Genomic DNA, 23930 nt, shown 5'->3' on the forward strand with positions numbered 1-23930 from the left:
TGTAAATTTTAAGAAAATTCACGCATGAAATATTGGCCTTTAGACTCCAATTACTAGGATGCTGTAAGGAGCACACTCATGAGATATGCATTAAACGACGTAAAATCACGAGTTCTATAATCCTATTATGAATTTTGAGTATTATCTTGTTGCGCGTCCGAATTATTAAAAAATCAAAAAATCCCGAAATTCCGGCTTCAAAATGTCAGCATCAATTTTAGGTGGATGCAGTGAACATATCGAAAAAGAATACACTAGTATCATATTGCCCATGAAGTATTCTTTGAGTCTTTCATTGGGCATATGTCTATAAAATGTAAGGTTAAGCCAGAAATCGGAAGGGAGCATAAAAAAACTTGTTGGCTTCAACCCATATTTACCTATTTTTCTACATTGATGCCAACACAGCTTCCACGAAAATTAATTTTAATGGTCGGCATTATGGGATCCCTCCTAAAACACTTCATTTTAAAGAATTTCGGTCATACTATATAGAATATGTTAACAGTTCGCGAATTCTGAATGGGTGAAACTCGGATGCATCCCTCGATAGTCTAAATGACTATTAAATACCAATAAATAAACTATAATGATAAAAAGTATTTAAAAAATGTATTTTTTATCAGAGTACGGAAAAAAAAACTTTATGAAACGTTTGCAAACGTTTCGTTCCGTGTCTTCCATAAGAACAAAACGAACCATAACCCAAGCTGACCGAACTCGATGTTTAGTTTCGTTTTGTTTACATGCGTGCATGAGTGCGAACAAAACGAGAAACGAAAGTTCTCAACTTCACAACAACTCATAGAAAACGAAACCGTACAATACACACTGCAAACGTTTAGTGGTTGATTCTAACATCCGCCGCAGTACATTCTAAGTATGTGATGTTAACTTATTGGGTTGTTAAGCAATCAAATGTGTGTTTGTCTCAACTCGCACAGCAAACGTTTGCAAACGATTCATTTTGCTTCGTCCGTGAATAAAACAACTCGAAACAGCATAGCCGAAGTACGATTCAGCAATCGTACTGTTTTGTTCTTCTTCAGTTGAATAGTTTGTGGTTTTGTTTTGGGAAAAAAATAAAAGGTTTGTGACTTTGTGTGAATGATACGGGAATCGTTTCGTTTCTTTGGTTCAGTGATTCTTACAGTGTTTTATTTATCCTCCTTTGGTGTCCGTTTAGTTCAAATCTAGTAACTCATTTTTAACACAGTTGCAGTTGACCAATCGAACTGAAACTTTGCACACTTTTCAGATTTGTATGACAATACATGAATATGAAACCAAAACCAATATGGGTCCATTCTTTCCTATAGCCACATTTTTTCAGATTTGGATGGCAATACATGAATATGAAACCAAAACCAATATGCGACCATTTTTTCCTATAGCCCCCATATAGCGGTACCACTCAATTTCAGGTGATTTGAGGATTTTGTCTTCATTATACCTTCAGCCTTTAGGCTAGAAAGGGTATATACACTTTCATACGGGCAAAATGTACCTCAACGAAATAATGGTTTTAGACCCCAAGTATGTGTGGACGAAATGTGTTTCAGACAATTTAGAGTCTACTTAGCTATGTCCGTCCGTCTGTCTGTCTGGCGAGAGTTAGAACGGATGAGTCGATTTGGTCCAAATTTTGGTTTTCGTAATATTTTGTCCAAACTTAGTTTAAGTTCGAATATGGGTTATATCGGTCCACTCCTTCCTGTACGTCCCCCACAAAAGTTCGAAAATGTTCGGAAAATTTGTGCGTACGATAACTCTTGAAGGGAGTAACCGATTTGGTCCATACTTTGCAAATCGTAAAATGTCTACCAGACTTAGATGAGGTTCCAATGTGGACTCAATGGGTTCACTTCTTCGGGTACCTCCCACACAAAATTTCGGAGATGTTCAGTTTAGGACATGCTCTTGAATCGCTTCGGTTTTTGTTTTAGCAACTTGTATTCACTTCCCCCCATACGACGGTACAAGTTTCATCAGGAGCAGGTCCATCCTTCCTGAGAAAATAGCCTGAAAGGTACAAAAACGCCGTGTGTAGTTGTTGAAGCTCAAGATAACTCTCGAAAGGATCTGCCGATTAGGTCCATAATTTGGCATTCGTTATATTTTGTGAAAATATAGTTTAAGTTCAAAGATAAGTCATATCGGCCCACTCCCTCTAGTACCTCCCCCACAAAAATTCAAAAATCTTCGGAAAAATAGTGCGCCCGATAACTCTTGAAGGGAATGACCGATTTGGTCCATAATTTACAAATCCAAATATATCTAGCAGATATATACATATATCAGGTTCGAACATGGACTATATTTGTCCACTTCTTCGGGTACCTCCCACACAAAATTTCGAATAAGTTCATTTTAAGACCTGCTCTCGAAACACTTTGATTTTTGTTGAAGCATTTTGCATTCGCTGCCACAACTACGAAGAAAAAAGTTTTTTTTTAGGGGTAAGCCTACACTTCTTGAGAAAACAGCCCAAAAGTTGTAAAAAAAACACCATGGCACCATATGTAGTCGCTGGAGAGCAAGATAGCCCTGGAACTGATCAACCGATTTGGTCCAAAATTTTGCCTTCGTCATATTTTGTACAAACTTAATTTCAGTTGGGAGATGGGCAATACCGGTCCACAACTTCCGGTGCTTATCCCTTATATTTAAAAAATGTCACTAATATGGTATGCACGATATATCTTCAGCGGGGCAACCAATTTGTCCAAACTTTGGATCTCCTAATATTTTGTCCAAATTTAGTTTAATATCTAAAATGGCCCATATCAGTCCTCTCTTGGGTACCTTCCCCACAAAAGTTCAACATTAGTGTCTAAGTGTTGTTTTGGGTCTGTTTGAAGGTCCTTTGGAAATGTATACCTGTTTATACCGATATTATGTTATCCGTGGCGTATGCGCGATATCTATCGAAAAAATATGACTCCCAAAATATTCCATAATGGACTATGTCGGTCCAATACTTCGAGGTAGTTTTGATCTTTAATCCTAACCAACAAAATTCTGAAAATACCAAAAAAACATTCGATCTGTCCGTAGATGAAAGTTCAAAATCACAAAGGCTGAGGGTATACCTCTGTCGGTAAAGCCGACTGACACTTTTTTACTTGTTTTTCCCCCGTTGTTTCTTGTTTTTCAACAAGAAACCTTTTATACCCAAGGGTCAATTGATAGATACGATCAGAGTGTTTCTTTGCACACGTATAAAAAGTTTCTTGTTGAAAAACAAGAAACAAGGGAAACAAGGGGATGAAGATCTGTGGCGAGATCTGAAACTATAGTCTTCCCTGCCTTAAACTTTGGTAAACATCGCCAATTTTTGCCCACTAATAAATTAAAGTTGTTTTAATAAAATATTAAAACAACGACTATGGGATTAAGCCGGATTATTTTGAAAAACAAAATAGAAGTCGTCATCCCAAATAAAAAACGCCAACCCTTCTATAAAAAAATAAAATTTTTAATGTATTTTTTTACTTTCATTCCGTAAAAATTAAAAATTGGTGACGACAAAAAATTAAGATTTACGCCAGAAAGTTTAGTTTCTTAAATATTGTGTGGTGTTTAATTAACACGTGTGAAACTTTTTATTATAATGAAAGCTATTTGTTAATTTTGCATCTGGAGCAAAGAATTTTTTTTATTCCTACAAGAAATAGTTACAATAACATCATAAATAAATAATGTATTTCAACTCAAATGGATAATTTTAGTCTCTAGTGCTTTATTTCATTGCCAAATCTATCTATCTTTATAAATTGATATAAATAAATATATGTGCGTGTTTACTTCAATATTCGTAACAATTTGAAAATATTCATATTTCTTATAAATAAATATGGAGTGTTGCAATTAACAGGTGTATTTAAATTTAAATGCTTATTATTCCCATTGGCGATAAAAGAAAAATGCTTTCGATTCGACGTTTTAAATGCTTGTGTAGAATACTTTCGCAAAAAATCAGGTCTCAATGGAAGACCCATCGTTGGTCTTGTGGCATCATTAAAATTAGCTTTGGAAAATTGTGACGTCATAGTTTCTCTACAACAAAAAGAAAAGAAACAAATTTCACACAAATTAAGAAAATTGTAATGGAACAAATTAAATGCAGCAAAATTAGTGAAAATTTATGGTGTGATTAGTAGCATTGTGTGATAAGCAGCATTGCTAATTGGTTTAGTATTTAAATGGAGTGAACAGAAATGTGCGCTTGTGTGCTGCTCTCTTTGCGACATAAATTCTGCCTTGTTAGTGATTTTTGTTACCAGTCAAAATTATATAATACATACATTGTTTTGAACCACGTGTGTTTTTGTTTGTTTATATTTGAATTTGTAACATTATGGCTTTAGTTTTGATAATTGAACAAATTAGCTAACTATTTATGTGGATGACAAACTATGAGTTTTTAAATAATATGTATTTATTTAACAAAAAGGTTACTTTCTTTCTTAAGTGGTACGGAGATGTGTATTTATGTATGTTGTACCACGATAGAGGTACATATTTGTTTTGTATTTTTTTTTTTTAATTAAAGTTAACTATGTGTCTATATTGACAGAAATGTTTCTCTTATATTAAACTATACTTTAATATTTGAAGAATTTAAGAGATGGGGGTACGTTAGGGTTATATTTTTTTATTATATTGCAAAGCCTTCTTTAAATAATAAGATTTCTCGAATGGATAATGTCTCTTCCGCCCAAAATTTAAGTATTGTATACACGCGATTTAAGACCGTTTTTTCCTAACCGAAATCCTGTAACATTAAAAAAAATAATAATATTTTGTTCGACATCTTAAGCTTAAATTGGTAAGGAGTTTGGGATAAAATTCCAACTTTTGAAATTTTTATTTTATTTTTTTATATTTTTAGTTTTAGTCAAAAGTTTATCATTTGTTAAAAACTGGTTGTGTGGGTTCGAATCTTCGGCTTTCCTTTTTTCACTTGCAAAAATAAGAGGTCATTATGCTCGATTCCAACGAAAAATTAATTAAAATTATTTTTTTATTTTTTTTTTTTTTGTTTATTTTTGAATATTCAATCTCATTTGATTGCTTAAGCTGGAGTATTCCCCCAATGCCTTAACTTCATTTGTTACCCTCTATTACAGAGAGTAATGTTTTTCAAAACGAACTGACAGTGTTGCAAAATTTTACTGATCGCTACCAATATCATGATTTCATCCCGGCGAAGGGAATTATCAATTGGCTTTATCAGCTTTTTGAAATGATGCCTTTATAGCGAAAAACCTTCGCCGGGATGAAGTCATGAAATTGGTAGCGATCAGTAAAATTTTGCAACACTGTCAGTTCGTTTTGAAAAACATTACTCTTTGTAATAGAGGGTAACAGCTTAAGCAATCAAATGAGATTGAATCTTCAACAATAAACAAAACAAACAAAAAACAGCGAATGGCACGCGCAAGGGAGTTTATATACATTCCAACAACAATCACTCACAGGCAACTGTGATGATGTTTTTTCAACTTACAGAACTCGATGAGCTCTTAGTTGATACGTGCTGCTAGTTGTTTGCAAATATTCTTGTTCTGATGTTTTTTTGAAAAGCCGAAAAGAGAGTGTGATTCTCATTTATTTGATAATACTAGACACTTAAAGAGTTCGGTTTTTCGCTAAAAAAGGCATCATTTCAAAAAGCTGAAAAAGCCAATTGATAATTCCCTTCGCCGGGATGAAATCATGATATTGGTAGCGATTAGTAAAATTTTGCAACACTGTCAGGTTGTTTTGAAAAACAGGGGCCTAATTACGTTATTCGATTCGATCGAGTATTTGCTCGTGAAAAAGATTTCGACACGATAAAAAAGCGGCATGACGAGATTCGATCGAAGTCGTTGATCGAATGTTTCGAGAGTAACCGGTAATCGAACTATGAAAACCTATGTGTACTATAGGGAATATTATGAAGGTAGATGTAAAAAATGGTGTTTGTTTGAAAGCAAGAACTATAAAAACAAAACTATGAATGAAAAATGTAAATGTTTGTATAACAATACATTGAATAATAATTTCTGAATAAAATTGTGCTAAGAAAAAAAGAAAATGATTAATTCTTGCAAAATCTTTTTGACATTGTAGTAACAGATTGCTAGTACATCTACCTTAATAATCCTCTCTCAAAATAAATGAGAGAGAGTTTGGTGGGTGTTTTGCATTAGCCTCTCTGAGAGAATATTTCCTTTGGTAAACAACGGGGGATGAAATATTTATAATGTACTTCACTTATAAAATAAAGGCTATTAATATAAAATATTTTTTTCTGTTTTGCAAAAATGCTTATTTTTCAACTTTTTTTAATGACTGCAAAACTAATGGTTAATGATTGCTTGCATTTTGATTCTAAATTTATCACAATTTATAAAAACGACTTTTCGCAATTTCTCTTTTTATATTGTCTAAAAAATGCTGCCAATTATTTACTAACATCGTTTTTCTTCTATAAAACGACAACAAACAACAATTTTTACATTTTAAACAAAAAGACAATAAAAAATCTTTCATTTTATTTGTTTACGATAGGCAATTTGGCCTCGAGAAATTACTCGCAAATTTATGCTCAATTATTCGATAATTTTACTCGATAACGAGTGTTGTCATCCCAACTTTGAGTACTCAGGTCGAAACAACTCGATATCGAATCACATAATTAGGCCCCAGTACTCTCTGTAATAGAGGGTAACAAATGAAGTTAAGCCATTGGGGGAATACTTCAGCTTAAGCAATCAATTAAAATTGATATTAAAACTGATCTTTGGCATAATAGGCAAACTTTTTTAAAAGCACAGGGTTGGGTTCGAATCTTCGGTTTTCCTTTTTCACTTGCAAAAATAACGCTCATTAAGCTCGATTCCAGAGAGAAATTAATTAAAAAAAAGTAAAAAAGTGTTAAGTTCGGCCGGGCCGATCTTTTTATATCCTCCACAATAAAATATTCTGAAGTAAAACGGAATAATTATTTTCTTTCCTGTCCACAATTTTAAGCGGAGATATTTTGTGACCACTGATACCTAAATAAGCTAAAAAAATTATAAAACATGTATTGAATCAGTCGGGAACCTTATATGGGGCTAAATTTGAATTGTAGATACTTGGGTCAAAAATTGTCGCCAAGATCCAAAAAAAAAACCGAAAATAGGGAGATACCGTTATATGGGGGCTCTACCAACACATATGTAGACACTTTTCGAATTATAGATAGTTCGGTCAAAAATACCGAAAATGGGAAGGCACCGTTATGTTGACAATTTATATAGGGCCTATACAAAAACATGGACCTATGCCGACAGTTTTAAGTGGAGATGTTGTGTAACCACTGGGAACCTCAACTGTCAAATTACAGGTAGTTCGGTCAAAAACTGTAGCTAAAATCCTCAAAATACCGAAGATCGGGAGGTACCAAAACATGTTTTGTGACCACTGGGAACCTCAAATGTTCAATTGTAGGTACTTTGGTCAAAAAGTGTAGTTAAAATCCACATAATATCGAATATCGAGAGGTACCGTTATATGGGGGCTATACCAAAACATGGACATATGTTGACAGTTTTCGGTGGAGATATTTTGTGATTACTAGGAAACTCAACTTTCAAATTACAGGTAGTTCGGTCAAAAATTGTACCTAAAATCCTCAAAATACCGAAAATCGGGACGTACCGTTATATGGGGGCTATACCAAAACATGGACCTATGTTGACGGTTTTTAGTGAAGATATTTTGTGACCACTGGGAACCCCAAAAGTGAAATTACAGGTAGTTCGGTGAAAAATTTTAGCTATAATCCTCAAAATACCAAACATCGGGAGGCACCGTTATATGGTGGCTATACCAAAACATGGACCTATGTTGACAGTTTTAGTTGGAGATGTTTTGTGATTACACTGTGCAACACAAAAATTATTAACCATATTCTGACACACAAAAATTGTGAAACATATAATCCATCAAACTTCATCTGCAAGGTCAAAATCGCCAAGGTCAAATTTCTTTTACAAAAATTTTCTCGGGTTTTGGTCTGCAGCTATCAAACTGATCAAATTTGAAGCAAACAACCAACTACAAAAATGTACCTCAGATCCCAATAAACATTTTTCTAGAACATATAAACTCTGTACAGACCGTTCTAAATGGTCAAAATAACAAAGTAAATGGGATTTTTATCCTGTTTTCTCTGGTTCTGATCCACAGATACTAAAACGTTCAATGTTCAAGAAAACAACCAACTACAATAATATAGCAAAGACACAAATGAACAACTTTCTGGAACATGCGAAATGTCTATGAACGCTTCTTAAAGGTGCAAATAGCAAAAAACATTTGAAAATATTCATGTTTTATACTTTTTTCTCCGATTCTGTTCCAAAGATACCCAACCGCCCAAAAATTAGGGATACAAAAATGTATCTAAGATTTCAGTTTTTGGACTCGTTTGCCCCAATTTGGTTGAGTTCTTGTATAGTATCATAACCTAGGCGTTGGTTTCTCAGAGTCGCGAAGGCTGCAGAGTGACAGAGAAAATGTTCCAACATTTTGTCGTCTTCTCCGCATGCTCTGCATACGCTGTTTTGCACATACCAAAGCAATACGTCAGCAATGACTTCTAACACCATTTCCATTTTGTTTGACTAGATGAAGAATCAGATTGTGAAAACTTAGGAAACTATATATCTGACAAGCTCTTTCTATGGAACAGTTGAATTCGGTTTGATGAATCACCATTGAGTGATAAAATAGTTTTCATCTTCAATTTAAGCGTTTTCCAAAATATAACCCCCACGTAGATATCTGTCTTTGTGCAATACCGCGATGAAATAATGCCCTATTTTCAGAGTCGGCCAGCAATTTCACATGTTAAACTTGAGGCCCCACATATACAAAGTTCTAAGGTGAGTGCCCAACGATATGCATTATTAAGCTCTCCGATGAGCCTCGGGCGTGTTGCATACTAACATATTTTGTAGCAGGTGTTGTTGAAGAGAGCCCTGTGGTGCTCCACCTCAGACCGGTTTACAAAGTGATTTAATAGGTGGAACAAGAATCAAAAATTTGGCATTTTTAATACAGAGTCAAAAAATTTGTACAAATCTCTCGGTTTTTATACCCTTCACCACACTGTGGTAAGGGGTGTTATGTGTTAGTGCATTTGTATGTAACATACAAATACATAGTTCCTTCTAGGGATATGCATAGACTCACTTTCTCAGTCGATTTATGCATGTGCGTCAGTTCGCAACGTACAGGTCGCATTTATTGTCCGATTTGGCTGAAAATTGGAAAAATCATTTTTTTAAGCCGTCGGAAGAACGCTATTGCTTTGGTGAAAATCGGTTCAGATTTGGATATAGCTCCCATATATATTTTCGGCGGATATGAGGTATTTGATGCACCGAACACGCTATATCTGTCCAATTTTGATGAAATTTGGAATATATGACGGAATTAGGTCTATATATAAATGTGCCAAATTATAACGAAATCGGTTCAGATTTGGATATAGCTCCCATATATATTTTCGGCCGATTTGAGGTATTTGATGCACCAAACATCCTACATCTGTGCAATTTTGATGAACACCCTACATCTGTGCAACGCACCCTGAACGTAATGAGCCGATATCTCAACCTTCGAAAAATGTTGGACCCCAAGTATACTTGGACGAAATCCGTTTAAGACTACATATTTGGATTCGATTTAGTTCTGTTCGTCTGCCTGCGAACATGATAGCTCCCAAAAGGATCAACCGATTTGGTCCACACTTTGTACCTCGTAATAGATCAAGTTCGAAGATGGGACAAATCGGTCAACTCTTTCAGGTACATTCCCTACAAACATTAATACTTTTCCCTAAAATCGTGTACACGATAACTATCGAAGTTATCTTATATTGCTCATCGCAATGTTTCAAATTTTTTTGCAAAATTATAATCTAGTTTTGAAACTTTTTTGTCAGCAGGTTTTCATCGGGAACGCTATTACGAAGATATATATTTTTTTCCTGGAAAATGCTATACTTCAACACTTTTGGGCTTTAATCCAGTTAAAAATAACTTCTCGAATCGTGTTAAAAATTTAATCAATACATCCTGAGGTATGGGCCCCGAAATGTCCCAATATTTAATGCCGTACCTTCGCGCACGTTTAGTAGTCGTTGATACAACGTTATAATTTTTTTTCTCCATACTTTTTAAGTTTCTTTTGCCATCTACGAAAATGCTACTTAATTATACCCTCCACCACGAGATGTATTGAAGTAAAATAGAAACATTTTGTTTATGAAATACAATACTTAAGACATCTTCAGACATTTGCAAAGCATCTGACGATACGGAAATCAGCCATAGCTTTTTTTAAACAAGGGTTGAAACCAATGAAACATAGGTGTTTTATACACATTCAAAATCTGATATACCATTTTACAGTCAGTCATTCCATTTGGTATCATTCCATTCATTGAGAATACCAACCAAAATATGAACCTATATTGATCATTTTCTTCGTGGAGCTGTTCTACCCTTTGAAGCTGAAAACACATACAACGTTTGAGAAAAGTTTTGTGTCGTTTTGGCCGTTTTTACACTGTTGGGCATGATGCCGTTAAATTCAAATTCATTTGAAATATATGCCGGCAAACACATCAACGCCGGACTTTGATGTCGGCGTCGCCCTGTTGTTGTTGTTTTTTTGTCAACGCCCAACGCAAAACTTTACTCAAACGTTGTATGTGCTTTCAGCTTAAGAATCCAAAATAACAAGTTATAGTCACTAGAGCAAACAGATCCTTTAAAAAGTTTCACAACGAGCGGTGCCGTAGTACCTTCCAATCTGAGAACCCGATATACCCCTTCTATGCGTCCTATAACAACACTTCTTTGCAAGAATGTTGTATATCCCCAAAGGAAGGCTATATACCCAATTTTACCCATTCTTGTAGGGTAATTTGGTTTAGTAATAATAATAATTGTTCCACAAACACCCAGACGGGGCAAGGGAAACTTCTCTCACATCAATGAGTGCATCCCGATTCATATTAGCTCAATGATATGGGACCTACTGTTTATTGCCGAGTCCGAACGCCGTGTCCTAAGACACCACTTGGAGAAAAGTTTTACATGGGTGAAATACCCAGGAAATGTCGCCAACATTACAGAGGGGTATTTTGTAGTGTTGGGCAATCTCGTTCATTGAGCTGATCGATCTTTTTCATTCCGTTCACCAAAAAGATCCGGGTCGTTTACTTCGTTCGTTGGCTCTTTTTCGTTCAACAATACATTTGACTGTATTATTTTCTTTTGACGTCGTTCGTTCCCTGCTGCATACGACTCCGTCGTTCTTTTCACAGAATCGTTCTTTTGAAAATGTTCGTTCACGAATGACACAACTGTTGTGTTACTTGCTTGTTTGTGTGCTAATGGGGGTGGTTTTGTTTCTGAACGTAGTCGTGTTGGTTTTGATATGAAAGAACCAGATGAACGAATGATGCAAAAGAAAGATATGACCGAGATGTGCTACTGAATGAGGTGAGTTACTGAGCGAGAGTAGCTCTCTGAATCATTGTTTGTTTTGTGTGGAAATGTGTGCTGCTTGCGCTAACGCAGCGTTTGTTTAGAGTTTGACTGCAAAACCAATGCTGCTAATTTTGTAAGCAGCAATGACTCGTCCATCGGGGATCTAAATGAACGATATAAAAGAATGAGCTGAATACGGATCCGTTCGTTCTTTTCACGGAATCGTTCCTTTGAGCCGGTTCGTTCATGAACGACGCAACTCTAGTATGGGGCTATATCAAAACCTGTACCCTATACCGACACATTTCTGGGGAAAGTTTTGTAGCCTCAAAGAATATTAAAACCCAGGTTCCAGCCATTTTCGATAATATGACTAAAACCATAAAAATAAAAAAACGGGAGGTACCGTTTTATTGGGCTATACCTAAACGTGGACCGCTGGATCTTAACCTGGTTTCAAAAGCGCGATTACTTTTGATCTTTTAAAGGAGCGGCGGAGGTAGCCAGAGTGCAGAATATCTGTGTAAAATCTTGCGAGCCATGCTTTCGTACGTGGTCCGCTGTGTAGAATAAATTCAGGGTAGATGCAGTCGACGCCGGCGGCTGTTCCTAGTTTTATTTTTGAGAGAGCTTGGTCGATTTGAGATGTAGAGACAGGATGTGAATAGAGATCGTTTGGGGTTGTGTTGTTGCGTAGTTGTTTGACTTCGAGGTTGATTTTGCATGAAAATGGTTTGTCTTGATCGGCTTTAGATAGTTTTATTGTATGTGAAGCGATGGCATTTGCATTCGCAGATGGGTTTTAAGTTGGAGGAGGGTTAGCAGCTCCGAGCTTTCGTAGGAGACTCCAAGCTTTGCGACTGGAGTGCTTGAAGTTCATACTGTTGACCCACTCCGATGTTCTAGCTTCGTCAAGGCTTTTTATTAATTCATCTGCAACTTCTTGGCTTTGTGTGGAACGGAACTCTTCCAGAAGACGTTCACTTTCTTCGTTCCAGCAAGGTATGAAATCTTTTCGGTAACCACGGGGGATACACTTTTTTGCTGTTGCGATGATAAGTCCGGTGATTCGATCGAAATTCTTTGCAGTTGGAGGGATGAATCTGATGTCGCAATCAAGTTTTGTTGTGCATTTCGACCAGTCGGCTTTCCTAAAGTTCCATCTTGGCTTTGGGTTGAACCGTATGGCTGATATTGTAACACCGATATTTATTATAGCTGGCCGGTGTTGACTTTGTGGGAACTTGGGGAGTATATGTCTTGATGCATGGAGCGGTGTGCCGTTAACGCAGGATACAAAACATAAGTCAGGATTGTAATCGCGGTTTCATCTCGCCGAGTGAAACCTTCCGGGATCTTTTGCGTCGAATAGCAGGTGCAATTCGTTCATTTCGGCCCATTGGGATAGTTGTTCAAGATTTTCGCCTTCGTTGACGTACCTCCAGAGGCTATGGTGGCTGTTAAAATCTCCACAATATATAGCTGGATGGGGATAAGTGGGAAGTACATTTTCAGACCAAAATATAGCAGGAGGTTTGTATCTATTAGTGATATGCCAGACCTTGAATTCGTGTTGTGATTAGGGATATATCACCTTCGTCTGCACATTGGATAACCTCGGCGCCGCTAATGTTGTTATGGATGTACGTCGCGATACCGTATTTTGGGTGGTTGATGGCTGCTAAAAGTTTATAGCTGGGATGTGGCCTCTGTTGTCTAATATTTGCTGGGATGATGTGTGGGTTTCCTGTACTAGGACAACGTCAATTTTTTTATCTGCCAGTATGCGGGACAGATAGTCTGACTTAGCATTGCTGATGCCTTCAATTTTTAGTTGGCATACTCGGACCTGTGGTGCTACTGCTTTATTTGATTTTGCCATTTGTTCAATTATGTGTGCTTAGGTGGTTTCTGGTTTCTTTTAATCTTTTTTTTTTTATACCCTATACCAGGGACGTACGCAGGATTTCATTTCGGGGGGGGCCCAACTTGACCAAAAATCATGAAAATTAAAAATGTTGTGTATCGTTACGTAAAGCTATTTTAAAGGGGTATTAATTAATTTTATGTATATTCAATATTGCCACAAAGTATATACATTCAAAAGAGAGAGATCGCAATATTTTAGATACAAGATTGAAATTTGGAACTGATTATAATATATCAGTCCTTGGATGAAAAGTTTTTAACCAAATTCTCCAACAGAACATAACTAAAAAATCTTTCAAATTAATATTACCCATATAGATGTACGTTTTGGTGTATCCCAGAATTTTCAACCACATTACGTGTTATTTGGCATTTTGGGTTCTAAATCACGCAGCGAATAGCTTTCGAAACATTTTCTATATTCGAGGCTATTAGCATTGTTTTAAAAAATATCGTCAGTAATATGGATTTTGGAAATCATTTTGTTGGGAGAACTTCCATGCAAAAAGTGGTGAAAATAGATCCACGTTCGAACGCAGGGATTGCATTCGCGAATATGTCGAATAGATATATACATTGTTTGGAGGATATAAACAGTTCGATCCGAACATAACGCCGTTTCTTCTTTATCACACACTAACTTCAGTTCGCCATTAAAAAAGTTTTGTATTATTGTAAGAAAAAAATATTCTTTAAGTGCATATAAACACCAAAGCTTTACTATTTTACAAGAAGTGATAGAGTCCGTGAAAGCCAACTAATAATTCAGAAAATTACATTAAAAAAAGAAAAAAATATCAGGATCCGGGCGATGCAATCTATGACTCATAGACTCCGAATCCAACTCGCAGTACTGTTTGAGACTGCGCTAACACATGGTCGAAAAATATCTCTAAAAAAAGCTCGGCAACATTTTAGCTAAATCCTGAAAAAAATAGTTTAAGGCGAAAAAAATCCATCTGATACATCAATGGTTGTTGTTGCCCCTTATTTCTATCTTAATTGTACAAACTTTACAAACTTTCCAACGACCAATCACTTCTGTCAAACTTATGAAAATTCATAATTTGTGTTTTCTAGAAAACAAGTAAAAAGTAACAGTCGGGTTTGCCTACAGAGATATATCCTCAGCCTGTATGAGTTGAGACTTTTATATATAGACAGATCGAATACGGGCTAAAAGCCAATTTTTTTCTATAAATTGTATAGCCAAGAATTTTCAGAATTTGATATGTACGTAATTTTAGGATGTTTCGGTCAAATCGGATAATTGAAATTTTGTGTAGAAGGTATCTGAAGGAGTGAATCGATGTAATCCATATTCGAACCTACTCTAGGTCTCGAAAAAATCGGATTGGACTTTGCTCAAGATTTTAGGGAAACATTTTGAAGTCTGGTGTACAAAGGAAGTTTGGACAAAATATTGCGAGATTCAAAATTTTGACCAATTCTGTTGATCTATCCGAGAGTTATAATGGGCACGAGCCAGACAGACGAACGAACTGGGATAAATCGGCTCCAAATTGTTTGACGCGTGTTTCGTCAAAAAATATGATTAGTCTAAGAACATTATTTCGATAAGGTACATTTTTATCGTTAGCCTAATGACTGAGGGTTCAATATCACGGTGCTCTTGAACCACCGTTAAATGGATGGAGCTTACAACTGGGAATTTTTTTGTGGATTCTGAAACAGCAATGTTCATAGATTAGAAAAATCCAAAAACAAGAAAAAATCGCTGGAGGGAATTTTAATTAAGTTCAAATTTTTAGGTTTATTTTAGGTTTTCGCGATTTTGCTTAGAAACCACAAGTCCTATCGAAATGAGGCTAAAGAAAATGTTGTAACTTTGAAAATTTGTTTCATTTGTTCCTAGGTTTTACCATTTTTGAGATATAGAAGTTCAGGTCACATTTTTAGTTTTTTTATTTTTGTTAAGTTTTCACGATTTGCTTCAAAACAGTAAATCTTGTCGAAATGGGACTTCAGAAAATCGTATAGCGGTGAAAATTCTTTACAAGATTGGGATTCGTAATTTTTTTACTCGGTTGTACCATTTTTGAGATATATAAGTATAAGTTAGGAAATTGTAGTCCTGACATTGTTTTATAAGGAGACGATACAGTCAGTGAATTGTTCAAATTTGAACTTCTATATCTCAGAATTGGTAAAAACTACGAAAATATTATTTATAAACAATATTGTAGAGAAATTTCACTGCTACAAAATTTTCTGTGGTTCCATTTTGATAGGGCTTGTGGTTTCCCAGCAAAACCTAAAAACCCTAAAAATTATTTTTTTTTTATTTTCTCATCTAAGCTTCTTTCATTTAAAGTTGTTTCAAGAGCACTGTAATATACAATACAAATAACAGCAGATTTTAATACAATACCATATAACGAAAGTTTGAGCATTAATTTCGTTTACGGTTGTTTTCAGCTACAAATTTGTTACTGATAGGAAAAAATTCAGATGGGCACGCTATTTGTAGCAGATATTATCACTTTATAATGCACAACAATACATTTTCCTCCATTATTTTATCCCACTGTTTAGCAACAAGTTTTATATTCATTACAGAATTCCAAAACACTGGCATGGCATAAAGAAGGAATTCAGTTTTACTGGAAGATTCTCTAAAAAGAGTATTCAAACAAAAAAAAATTGAATATTTCTTAGACCACTTGAAGACAAAGTACATTTTCAGTACAGAACCTTCAGAACAATATCAGTTTTCATTTGAAATTTTAAAAACAAAAATTATTTTAGAGAAAAAAATCGTAATAATTTGTTAAAGTAGCTCAAAAAATTGTAGTCGACCAAACCATTTCGGGGGGGCCCGGGCCCCCAGTGCCCCCCCCCCCCCCCCTGCGTACGTCCCTGCCCTATACCACAATGTGGAAAAGGGTATTATAAGTTTGTTTTGGTAAAAATTCATGTAACACCGCGAAATATTCGTCGGAGACCCCCAATGTGGTATACCAATCTTCATATCTCGACGAGATAAAGCGATTTTGAGATGTGTGTCTGTCCGTCCGTCCGTCCGTCTGTCCATTATAAATTGTAAACACGCTCCAGGCCGCAATTATGGACCGATCGTCACGAAATTTTGTGTGGAGGTCGGGTTCAGATCAGAATAGATCCCTATTCTTATTGGTGATGATCGTTAAATATTTAGCGGACGAAATGGACCAAAAACATAATATTTATCCAATTTTGTAGCGGCTCTGTAGGTCTCAATAATAGTCCGATCAACGCGTAATTTTAAATAAGGTAAGAGTATATGACAAAGAAGAAGCTTGCAACTTGAGATGGCGATCGGATAATATTTAGAGGGTTAAATGAACCAAAACTTTTGTGTGAAAATTGTGAACATTTTTAATATACAGCTTATATCTTAATTCCTGGAAGTGACATTCCGGACAAGTGAGATAAACTTGAAAGTGGATTGCTTGACCTTTCAATTGATGCCAATTATGTTGGTGGGCATGATCAGATAACAGAGTTACAGCCTAATATATTCCGTTATTTGTTTGTAGTGTAATAATAAACTCGCTAGAAGTCGCAATTATACATCAATAGTCACGAAATTTTGCACCGGGTAAGAGTATGGGTCGAAAAAGATGCCTACAATTTTGAATGATGATCTGATATTCTTTAGCGGGTCAAATGGACCATTACAGTTGTATGAAAAATATAAAAATTTTATTTTTGGTCGATATTTTAATTCCTTGAGGACATATATATTTCGCAAAGTAGCCTACATATGCGAAAAAACTACTGACCTTTCCTCTGATGTAAATTGCAATAAAGTGTTTGCTAGATAACGGGCCTAATGCCTAATATATAATGGGTTCTGTGTAGAGAACCACATTTTTATCCCATGCTACATATTGTCCCTCCAAAAGTTTATGTAACACCACGAAATATTCGTCATATCTCGACGAGATAAAGCGATTTAGCGATGTGCGTCCGTCCATTAAAAATTGCAAACAAGCTTAAGGCCGCAATTATGGACCGATTGTAACGAATTTTTTAAGGAGGTTGGGTTCGGGCCAGAATAGAAATGATTAGTTTTTGGTGATGATCGTGAAATGTTCAGGGGATGAAATGGACCAAAAACAAAATTTTAACCAATTTTGTAGCGGCTCTGTAGGTCAAAATAATAACTCGCAAAATTTTAAACAAAGTTTGAGTTTATGATGAAGAAGAAGCGTACAAATCAACGTGAAGATCAGATAATACTTAGCGGATTCAATGGACTGAAACTTTTGTGTGAAATTGGTAAAAATTTCAATAACGTAGCGGTTAAACAACGGAAGTAGTAGTACTACATAAGTGGGTTTCATTACATTTTAGTTTGTGTGAACTAAATTTTCCTTTCCTGCTACAAAAATGTCTTTGTCATGCTAGATAACTTTTTGGTTTTGGTCATAAGTATTATACATTACATCTCTGATATTTGATAATTAAATTTTCACAATCATTGAAAAGAAATTCCGTGGAGAGCGATGGTTCAGGGATAGTGGTATAGGGTATCCCATGGTCGGCTCCGTCCGACTATAGACTTTTCTTACTTGTTTTTTTGTTGCTCATGTATATATAATTTTCTTGGCTAGATATCAATACGGATATCAGACATATGTTCAACTGAGAATCGGACAGTTTTTTTCTTTTCTTTTTATTTATCAATTTGTTGGGGTTTATTCGACATTTCTTGTAAACTCTGAGTATCTTTTCTTCTTAAGCCAGGAGGCTCTCTTCGGTTGATGCACAATCAAAAATTGCACGACTTCTTGTGCAGCAATCCCCCCTGCCCAACAAGGCCGATTTCTTCAAAATTACTTACGTGCATATGATGTGCAGCTATAAGCAATGTTGAAATAATAAAGTGAGAGAAATTTCAAGTTCGGGAGAGAAAACGTTACAATTTTTACAAGTCATTATCTTTTCTTATGTTGTATTTGTTTTACACACTTCTTATCAATCAAATCAGAGTGGTTGCATTTTATCCTTGTTTTGAGTTCGCAATAAATTTAAAAAATTTTCTTGTGCAGATTTATGTAAATTTTACAACCAAATTGAAGTAAAATCACCAAAATTTTGATGCAGCTATGCCGAAAATGCAGCTATTGAATGTGCACTAAAACATAATATCTTGAACGGAATCTAGAGAATAGTTGCCTATAAACAGATTTTGGGTCAGGTAACGCCAAAATGCAGCTATGAATGATGCAGGTAACCAGAAATTACTGTATTGAATAAAACTTGATTCTTTGGCTTCCGTTTCGTTGTAGTTAATTTAGCGTTACCCAGGATGCACCACGAGAAACATTTGGTAATGTATTTTCCAATAACACATTGCAACCTCTAACTGCCGCTAACTAAATAACCCATTATAAGGTTATTTAGTTAGCAGCAGTTAGAGGTTGCAATGTGTTATTGGAAAATACATTACCAAATTACCCAAAACACTCGTCTATTGTATTTGAACTAACTTTGCATAATTTTTAATTTGAACATTTACCTATTCATTCTTCCAACCAGCCGAACTGCCTGTCATTCCAAAATGTTACAATTTTCTTTAACATTGCGTGTCTCTTAACTAACAGAAGCATTTAATACAGCAGTTAACCGCTTAAAATACAATATGGATTTTTTGTTGTTGTTGGCAGCACAAATTTTATTTCCAGCAATAAAATTAAAGCATCCCCAACTACCAAATAAGTTCATACGAGTTTAGTAAGACAAACATTTGAAATTGTTTCACAGCGCGTGTTTTTTTCCTTCAAACTACATCAAAAAACGAGTTAGGAAACCTCTAACGCTCAAACGCCACATGCCACATCATATGCAGATCGCACAGGCCGATCCGTCCGTCCACATAATAGACATATAAACGTTTACAGTAATACCTGTAAACAGGAACGTAAGACCTCAAACACACAAACATGAATGACAGTAGCTCCAAAACCAAGAGAGGAAAAAACAAACGCTTATCACGATCAAAAATTATCATGCAAGCGTTTAGGCTTTGACATGACTGACGACTAAAACCATAAAATGTAATTATGTGCAAACTATTGTTGCAATAATAAACAAAATAAAAATAATAATCTCCATGTAATTCTTAATTGTTGTTGTTATCGTTTGTTAATGTTGTTGCTGTTTTAATAACAATATTAATCTGTTTTGTTTTGATTTTTGCCATTTCTGCAAAATCCCCACATAAAACATTTTCAAAAGACCATCGTCATAAATAGGAACATAAAATATTCATTTAATCCATCCGCTTACTTCGTTGTTTACTTGCAGATCATTTCACCTATGACGAACCGGAGAAATGGCATACACAGTTCCCACAATGCGGTGGCTCAAAACAATCACCCATAGTTATATCGACCCCAAAGGTAATGATAATTAATGACTAATATTCATGTGCAGTGCGTCATGCATCTTAGTACGCCAAAGAAGAATAGTTCGCATATCCCTTTAAGCACGACCGTTCAGTTCCGGAGAATGAAGTTGTGTTTGTAGGCAACGTGAAGGAGTCCCAACTTGAACGCAATTTTTAAATTTGGCGCCATTCGAAGTGTCATTGTTTGACATTTGAACAATTGTTATTGTTTGCTAGTAGAAGGTACGAGGTTAGTAAAAATGGAGCGATACACGAATGAACAACGCATTCTCATTGGTATTGAAGAGACAACATGTAAATTCTGATTTTGACAATAAAATCATCTTCAGTGACGAGGCCCGTTTCCATATTTATGGCTTCGTCAATAGGCAGCATTGTCGCATTTGGGGTGATTAAAATCCTCGAGTGATTCACGAGAAGCAAATGCACCTCAACGTGTCACTGTGTGGTGTGGTTTTTTGGGCTGGAGGAATCATTGGACCTTTTTTTATGAAAATGAGGCAGGTGAAGCGCAAACAGTCAATGGTGTTCGGTATCGTGAAATGATAACCAGTTTTTTCTTGCCAAAAATTAGGGAAATGAATGTGGAGGGCATGTGGTTTCAACAAGACGGCGCCACATGTGATACAGCCAGAGAAACAATTTAATTGCTGCATCAGTCATTTCCCGGTCGTGTTATTTCGCGTTTAGGAGACCAGAATTGGCTGCCTAGATTGTGCGATTTAACACCTTTAGATTTTTTTCTTTGGGGTTTTTTGAAGCCTATGGTTTACGCGCATAAGCCGACAACATCTCAAGCCTTAAAAGAGGAAATTGGACGCTGCATTAATGAAATACCGCAGCATTTATGCAAAACGGTAATTCAAAATTTCATTAAAAGATCGCGTGTGTGCCAGCAAAACCGCCATGTGCACGATATCTTGTTCCATACATAACCTCATTCTGTCTACTTTACGACATAATAAAGCTTCACGATTTTTTTAAATATCTGTGTTTCATTTAAAAATTGCGTTCTAGTTGGGACACCCTTTATATGGTTAATCTGGTTCTGTTCCTACGATCCAACCAACGACTCGATAATGAATCGGAAGACGGGTTAGCGGGTTTAGTGAACTGTTTAAAGTAAGCAGCTTACGTTCGGTCCCAGTCCACAAACAGGAAAATAATGGCCCAATATGACAATAATATTTCCATACCACACTGCACAGTGGTCCCACTTGTATGGTAAAGTACGATAAAAAAAATTCTAATCGTCGGGTAGATAGATCTGTTTTTTCACTAAATGTTTAAAATAAATAAAAAAATACTTTTGCCAAAAAATCATCAACATGGGTCCAGTTTTTCCTATAGCCCCCATAAAACGGTATCACCCGATTTTTGCTATTTTGAAGATTTTGTCTATATTTTCGGCCCGAATTGGATTTGGGTTCCCAGTAGTCAGAAACCTTCTGCACCAAAAATTGTGGACATAGGTCTAGATTTTGGTATAACCTCCATATAACGGTACCTCGCGATTTCAGGTGTTTTGAATTTTTAAGTAAATTTTCGGCCCGAATTGGCTGAAATTTGGTATTTGAAATTCTCATAGATCAGGAAACTTTCCCACCAAAAAGTGTGGACATAGGTCCAGGTTTTGGTATAGCCCCCCATATAACGGTACACGGTGCGCCTTAACCAATATTAAATGAAAGGTGCTTACACCTGGGAAGTTTTTTGCGGATTCTGAAGCTACAATGTTCACATATGAGAAAAATAAAAAAACAAAAAAAGCGGAGGAGGGAGTTTCAAATAAATCGCGATCAAAGTTCAAATTTTTAGGGGCTTTTTATGTTTTCGCGGTTTACTTGAAACTTAATGACCATGTTCCTACTTCTGATTTTGACCCTAATAGCAGTTACATGGGCAGACGAATAGGGCCGACGTTAAGATCGCACAATAATCCACAAATATAACGATTTCTTGGCGTAGTTGGCGCGTAGTTGGCAGTATCGAAGGCCTTCGTTAGGTCTTGTTCAGTCATCGACTGATCACGGTGCACCTTAACTAAATTTTAATGAAATGTGCTTACACCTGGGAAGTTTTTTCGATTTCTGAAACTACAATGTTCATAGGTTTAGGTTTTTTTGTAAGGTTTTCACGATTTGCTTGAAAACGGTAAGTCTTCTCGAAATGTGACTAGATAAAATTTTATAGCTGTGAAAAATCTCTATAAGATTGGTTTTCGCAATTTTTACCATGATCCTCTCATAAGATCCTTGTATCTATTCCACGCAGTAAGAATTACCGTGAGTCCGCAATTTCCCTAATTGAAAATTCCGTGGTGTACAAAACAAATACAAAAACGTTTATTGTAAATTAAAAACAACAATACTCTAAGGCTTTTCAAACAAGAATAATATTCCAAAGAGTTTCAAAACGACAAAGAGCAATAAAATATTTTTCATTGATTGCTATAACTCGAAACAAAAAGTTTTAACAATGTATTTGATTTGAAAGGTATAAATACTACAACAAGATATATAAGTTTATGACCTTGTTTTATAAGGAGGCGATGCAGTCAGTAAATTGTCAGAATTTAAACTTCTATATCTCAGAAATGGTAATACCTACGAAAACATCATAAAGGACAATCTTGTAGTGAATTATCACTCTATAACACATTCTTTAATATCATTCTATAGGGCTTGCGGTTTCCAAGCAAAATCGTGAAAACCTAAAAAAGCCCTAAAAATGTAAACTTTGACCGCGATTTTTTTTTATTTCTCTCATCTATCAACATTGTAGTTTCAGAAACCGCAAAAACTTCCCATTTACATTTTGTTAAGGTGCACCGTGTGATATGAGTGGATATACCATGATTCATGCAGATGTTGGGCAACTGTAAAACAGCTTCTCATCATGAGAAGTAGTGCCTCTAGAATCTTCGCTACTAGTTGAAGGGAAATTGGCCTGTAGGTTCGCCTCTGCTGGCATCCTTGCCTAGCTACCGTAGCGGGACCACCCTTCCAACTTTCCAGGGTTCTGATAAAATAAGATAAATTGGGGACACTTGTAAAGTACTCAACTTCGGATTCATCCAGTTGCTTAATCATTTTCATTGAGACTCAATGTGAACCCCACGCTTTGGATGACTTCTGACATCAGTATCTGCCGGTCTGAGAGGATTATTATCGTCCGTCTTACCCGGATTCGAGAGTGACAATTTAATCAATCCTCTATGTTGCATGCCTTGAGGTCACCTAGGCTCTTCTTCTGATTGTGCCATGAGACATGAGGACCTTGTTCCTACAATTCAGCTTGGCGCAGGTAACTTTGGCATGCGCGGATGATGTGAACATGCTGTCGAATGTGACCCCTAGAATCTTGGGGTACTTGGTCCTCGGAATTCTGCTATCATCGACCATGACATTCAACTCAGTGTTCACCTCTGCAGTCCATGTCCTAAACAGAGTGGCAGTAGATTTGGTGGCGGATATTTGCATATTCCTTGCGTGGAAAAAGGTCCTAAGATCAGTAAATAGGATTTCAGCCTTACACAAATATCATCAGGGAAGGTACCTGAAGAATGATCGTACAATCATCCGCATACGTTACGATCTTAATGCATTCTGGAGGGGGTGGAAAACAGGGGTGGCAGAGATTAAACAGTTTCGGAGCAGCAGCAGGTATATGGCGAACGGCAGCAGCAGTGATGATTTCTCGGAACGTCCTTTCTGCAACCCGACTATCATAGGGGTTGGACTGATCTCTGAAGCGGTGATTAGTAAACTCTCATTAGCTTTCCCAAGATTGATGAAAGTGCGGCGTCCAAAGGTGATGAAAGGAGATGGTCTGACCCAGGAGAAATGACGGGTTGCCGGGTGACTTCATTGGTCAAACCTGGTGACACGATGGTTGTGTCTGGAGATCTATGATACTCTCAGCTAATTCTGGTAGAGGCGTCCTCATTGACCGTGCAAAAAGTAGAGTTATCAATCTGCTCAGCCAGCACTATACCCCTCTGGTAATTTCCAAGGGCCGGATGCCACAATTCATGATGA

General features: G+C 36.2%; 1 protein-coding gene across 2 annotated transcripts in view; it reads left to right on the top strand.

The window, feature by feature from the left end:
• The window catches only part of LOC141389818 (carbonic anhydrase 2-like), a 40394-nt gene that overhangs the window by 13188 nt on the left and 3276 nt on the right, over positions 1-23930 (top strand). Inside the window, exons 2-3 of one of the 2 annotated variants that reach the window (XM_073961951.1) lie at positions 18530-18710; positions 19788-19882. In XM_073961951.1, the coding sequence (XP_073818052.1) occupies positions 18698-18710; positions 19788-19882 (108 nt within the window). In that variant the 5' untranslated portion in view covers positions 18530-18697. The remainder of the gene's footprint in view (positions 1-18529; positions 18711-19787; positions 19883-23930) is intronic. The other variant, XM_073961950.1, reaches the window with a different exon arrangement.

Source organism: Musca autumnalis, unplaced genomic scaffold (genome assembly GCF_047663935.1).
Source record: "Musca autumnalis isolate F117 unplaced genomic scaffold, ASM4766393v1 scaffold_1, whole genome shotgun sequence".
In the NCBI taxonomy this organism is placed as follows: domain Eukaryota; kingdom Metazoa; phylum Arthropoda; class Insecta; order Diptera; family Muscidae; genus Musca; species Musca autumnalis.